This window comes from Mesitornis unicolor, unplaced genomic scaffold, assembly GCF_000695765.1.
Source record: "Mesitornis unicolor isolate BGI_N332 unplaced genomic scaffold, ASM69576v1 scaffold36008, whole genome shotgun sequence".
NCBI classification, from domain to species: Eukaryota; Metazoa; Chordata; class Aves; order Mesitornithiformes; family Mesitornithidae; genus Mesitornis; species Mesitornis unicolor.
In genome coordinates this window covers 10,241-15,667 of record NW_010200578.1, presented here as the reverse complement: position 1 = coordinate 15,667, position 5,427 = coordinate 10,241, and the positions used below count along the sequence as shown (strand labels likewise).

General features: G+C 40.1%; 1 protein-coding gene across 1 annotated transcript in view; it reads left to right on the top strand.

Moving 5' to 3' along the window:
- Positions 1-1,757: 1,757 nt before the first annotated feature.
- LOC104544827 (tyrosine-protein kinase JAK1-like) overlaps positions 1,758-5,427 on the top strand; it is a gene marked incomplete at its 3' end in the record, with an annotated part of 12,276 nt that continues 8,606 nt past the window's right edge. The window contains exons 1-3 of the mRNA XM_010189803.1: positions 1,758-1,826; positions 2,676-2,874; positions 4,974-5,097. Of these exons, the coding sequence (XP_010188105.1) occupies positions 1,821-1,826; positions 2,676-2,874; positions 4,974-5,097 (329 nt within the window). The remainder of the gene's footprint in view (positions 1,827-2,675; positions 2,875-4,973; positions 5,098-5,427) is intronic.

Sequence of the window (5,427 nt, the reverse complement as noted above, 5' to 3'; positions counted from 1 at the left end):
TCTGTTTTTACTGAGGAGATCTTGGCCATGGCAAATCAGAGGCAGGATCGTGAGATTTTAGCAAATATTATCTTCTTCCACATACTTCATTTAGTCTTAATAGTTTAGTAGCCAAACCAGAAACAAGCAGATTTTGAACAATGTGTCTTTTAGAATTCCCTCTCCCTATATTTTAACTTTTAAACTTTGTAATACCAACATTTTGTGTGGGTTTCATCTGTGTATAAGAAAAACAACAACTTTGTGGGCTCCAGATCTGTTCGTTGACCCGGTCCAAAGAAATTAGATGTGAATTTTGGCAATTGTGGGTGCTTGGTTTTGTTACTGAGCCCTTGTGCACCCAAAATCGCTGTTTTTGTGGTGTAGCTCTGGTGAGAAGGACGAGGCGTTGTCCCCCTCTGCTGGTGGTGCAGCGGGTTGGGGTTTGCTCACCTGCCAGCAAGCCCAGTTACTGTGTGTGCATATATGTATGTATGGGTATGTATAGATACACACTGGTCAGGGTTTTCAGTGGCCAGAGAAACCCTTTGCTCTGGGCAGTGCTCAAAAGGCTGTAACGCACGTGGAGGTACCCAGCAGCATCTCGAGAAGAGCCGTCCTACCTTAATAATGTGAATATTTTGCAGCGTGTGTCACAGAAATGCTGTTTCCAGCATGAGAGAGCGGCACTTAAGGCTCCTTTGTGCTCTGCGAATTGCTGAGCAGAAACGAGAGTCCGAGCTATTGCGCAAAACCAGAGAGCACTTTGGTGAAAAGGAGCAATTTTGATTTATGAACCTGCAGCAAGGCAAGGGTTTTATATTTCCTTTCACATTTTACAATGTCTGGACAATCTTTTTAATATTATGCCCACACAAACATTAAAAAGTATTGAGTTTCAGTTAAAAGATACGTCATTTAAAAGGGAGTGTTTTCAATTAGATTAAAGTGAATATCTTTAACCTTTTGCATTTAGTTTGTCTGTGCTGTGCAGAAATAATTACTGGCCTGACTGCATATTCCAGTAATCACACTCTCAATTACTTCTTCCCCATATTATTGCCAAGGGAACGCGTCTGGAAACTCAGCTTCAGCATTAAAATGGCACGGTTAGAGGGAATGTGTGATTTAATTGTAAATTGGATCAGACACGAGTTTAAATAGAGGCGCTGTCGTGCCTACTGTTGTAAAGAGATGGTTTTGATGTTTTCCCAGGTGGTAAGGATAAGCTGTAACTGTGGGTGGGAGTAGTTTTGCAACCCAGCTCCAGAATACCGAGGTTTGTGGTGTTAGATAAGGCTTATTAAATACAAAAATGGGCTCTTGGAAGGTGCCCTCCTGCTTGAAGGCACTGAAATGTTTAGTTGAAAATGTGAAGAAGGGAGTGACTTCACAAGCCACGAAGGAGGTAAAGCAAAGAAAGGAAAGCTCCTTTGGTGTCACAGCTAAGGGTGGCAATGAGTACGACACCGAACTGATGGTTTATGCTCTGAAAATACAGATAAAACGAGGAATAACCAAGGCTTTTCTCCTGGTTTTGTTTACATCTCAATCAGCGCACCCAGAGAGTCAAAAGAAGGCAGTGGACTTACACCAACTCCTCGATGCTTGTTATTACTGTCTCTGCTTGAGACTGGGTCTGGATCTCAGTTATATTGAAAGATTCCCTTGGATTGCAAATGGCACTTGGTCAGCCTGACCACAGATTTTGTGTCTCAAACTGTCCAAAGCCGTTCCTGACTATTTTATTTATTGTTTTTTCCTCAGCTAGGGTGAAGTTGCTGTAGGAGAGTGTGAAGATCATCCCTTTCGGTTGCGTAGAGAATCAGACAGACACATAAATGCAGGTGTGTTGGCTTTTGAGGTTTGCTTGTGTTTGTTTCTCAGCAGGAGGATTCATTTAATCTACTGTAGAATTGGTGGTTTGGGCTTTTGTTATTAATTAAGCTACAGCTTAGTGAAACATGAAACACAGACCCTATAATATCTGGAATATGTGCTCATCTATTGCCTTTTTACTCTTTCTGTTTAAGCACTGGGCATAAAATGCAACGTGTACTTTCTTTTGAGTCAAAGCTGTCTTGAATGCATTCTTGGCAGTCTAAAAGCTATTGCATTAAACCTACTTAGTGCTACTCTTTCCTTCTGGAGAGAGAGAGAGAGAGAGAAATAGCAATAAAAATAACTCCAGTAAAGCTATTTTCACCATGACACATTAAGTATCAGGAGTTTAAAAAACAAAGGGTGAGAGGAGAAAAACCTTATCAGCAATACTTAGCTGTTAAGGAGATTGTAAAAATAGAAGCTAGCTTTTTTTTTAAAGGAAATATAAATTGTATTGTTTATGTTATCAAGCCTCCAGTACTGTTTTTCAGCCAGTTAGGTGCTAAAGGATGTGAAAGTTATTCCTTTACAGTAAGAAGAGAAACCAAGAATAGTTGTGGGACCAGAAGAGAAGGGAATTACTTGGATCAGAGTTACCAGAAACAGAATAATCGTTACATTTCTCTTTTCACTTTTCCCCTCATTTGTGAAAAGTACCGAATTTCAATAATCAGGTCATCAAAAAAGACTTTGAGAAATGCTGCCAAGCCCATCATAGTATGCAGTAGCCTCATTAAACAATGGATTTGTGTTCTCACAGATATTCAAACTGTTCTTGACTTTTGCCTTAATGATTTGCCCTCCACTTTCAGTATCTAAACGTAAAAGAAGATTGCAAAGCCATGGCTTTCTGTGCGAAAATGAGGAGCACAAAGAAGAACGAAGCCAACCTGGAAGCTCAGCATCAGGGTTTAGAAATACTTTTCTACCTGCAAGATAAAAACCCTCTTTGTTACACCAGTGGCGAGTTCACTGCGGAGGAGCTGTGCATTGAAGCTGCCCAGAAGTGCTGTGAGTACACGGGTTTTTATTTAAATTCTCAGTGGCAAGGCCTGACATTGATGCATCCTTCCCTGCATTTGAATCTGTGTTCGTAGAAGAAGTATGCATGTTATGCAGTCTAGGGTGGAAACTTTTGCCAAGGGTCTGTTTGGGCAGTTCTTAAACTGCTTGAAGTGGAAGAAATGGTGAGATTCCTATAAAGGGAATTCCCACTCTGGTTTCTGGCAGATACAGGTGCTGATTTTTTAATTTGTGTGGCATGATTAGGTTTATTCAAAGAGAAGACACACCACATCCCAGTAAGTTAATGTTGATTTTACCTCATATACTAGTTGGTAAACCTGTCAGGAACTGTCCCATTGGAGAGGGCTAATGAAGAAAACACACCAAAACCTGTTTGCTGCTTTTCCAGCATTTGTTTTCTGTTTGTGACACTTCTTTGCAGAGAGTTCCAGTGTTTGTAGTGCTGATAAATCACCAGTTAAGATAACCTGAACTGGGCACAATTTCAGTAATACGTAAATGTACGGTGAAGATTTCTTGCTTTGTCACTGCGGTCCTTGACTCAGCAAAATATTTGCACGTGTATGTAATTGTACTGGAATTAGTGGATTTAATCTATGTTTGGGCCTCATGAACCAGTGTACTTTTGTACACTGGGAAAGTCCTTTCCCACCATGGTCCCAATTTGGTGTTCCTCAAGCTTCACAGAACACTAAATATTACTCAGCTGATATGGGAGTGATGAATCTGTCTGTATGAACAGGCAAACTGGGCATAAGTTTTCCTGCAATTTAAAATGTTTTCTTGGTTGTTATAACATTGAGTACCCTTCGGTTCCTTTGCCTAATTGCTTCTTTTCCATTGGAAAGGCAGGGATGATGGGAATCTGGAGGACAAACCTCATCAAATAAGTACTTATGTTGGTTTTTAATAGTCTTAATGAGAATAAGGAGTTTATGTGAGCATGGAAAAGCTGTGACGTGCTGGTGTGAACTCCCATACTGTGCAACTGCTCCCAGAAATTTGTGGTTGAAGCTTAAAACCTTTGAAGAAATGACTTCCTTCTGCCTTCTCTTGCTTTTCGCTAAGTCCACAGAACATGGCAGTGAAATGCAGAAGTCTTACCCATTCCAGCAGGCCTCTGATGCTGCTCTGTGTTGTAAATCACAACTTGAATTAAAGCACTGACGGCGTCTATGTGTGGTTTATTGACTTGCAGAAGGGGGCTTCATAACCCCACCTTGTGTGAACTTTGCAATTCGCCTGTTCAGTTTTCATTTCCTTGGCTTCTCTTCATCCCTTCTCCGCAGTATGAAATAGAAATGGTTTCACTGAGTCCTGCAGGAGCCCAACGAAGTGCTCTGCACCTTGGCCCAAATTTGAGAAGACGATTAAACATGCACTTCAGTGCTCTCTTACAAAAGTGCTGCCTCCCATGAAGCAGGAAAGTGAAGCAAGGAATTCAAATAACAGAGGCCCTGCACACATACCATGGCCTGTTTTTATCTGGGATAATGTAAATGCAAAGGTGGAAGCAGATCAGCCTGGACATACAAGTCAAAGTCTGGTCTTTGTTGGAAAACCCTCTGCTGAATTGGCAAAGAAAGGAAAAATGATACATTTTGCTTTTTGCTTGTTTGCTAATGAGACAAGGATTTTCATATTTCCCTAAAACCTTCTCTTACAGCTATGGGAGTAAAATGTATTAATAAAATGAAAGTGAGAACAAAGTTATGGTATTGTTGAGTGGTTTTGTTAAACCACCTATTTCTGTGATCTAGAAACAGTAAGGATTTTAAAGTAATTTCTTCTGAAGTTCAGACCTTTGGCAAAACCAGGATTTCAGAATAACTTTAGTGTTAGAAGTAGCTGAAATGATACGCTGCTTACTACACGATAAAACCAGTGGAGTCACCAGTGCACAGTTTGCAGTTCCACTTTAACTGTAACTTTCTTACTGTTTGTTTTAAACTAACCATAGTATCAGTTTCTTTTTATGGTCTACTTTACAAGATCAGCTCTTTGCTTTATGAGTTCATATTTTTGAGGTGTGCGTATGTATCCTAACCTTGTGATTCATACATTTGTTTGCTTTTCTCTGACAGCAATATCTCCTCTATGCCATAATCTCTTTGCGCTGTATGAGGAAAGGAAAAGGCTCTGGTATGCACCAAACCAGGTCTTTAAGATAGATGAAAAAACATCGCACCGGCTCCATTACCGAATGAGGTAAGCTCAAAATGTCTGAAAAATGATTCTTTACCATAAGTAGATGCTCTAAGTCTTACTAGTGAAGGAGCAGGAAAGCAAAAGCAAAAGCAGCAACTTTCTTTTCACAGCATAGATAGGAGATTAACGGGAAAAGCTTCAAATGATTAATTTTTTTAAATCTTGCTATCTAACCTTGAAAAAGAGCTCCAGAAGTTGAAAAACCACAAGAACCTGCATCCACGGTGCTGTGGGTGACTGCTGAAAGTTAAATTGTAAAGAATGGCTCAAAAGCTTTGATTTACTATGTCAGTATTTTGCTTGTTTTGATTTCCATTTGAAGTGTTCAAA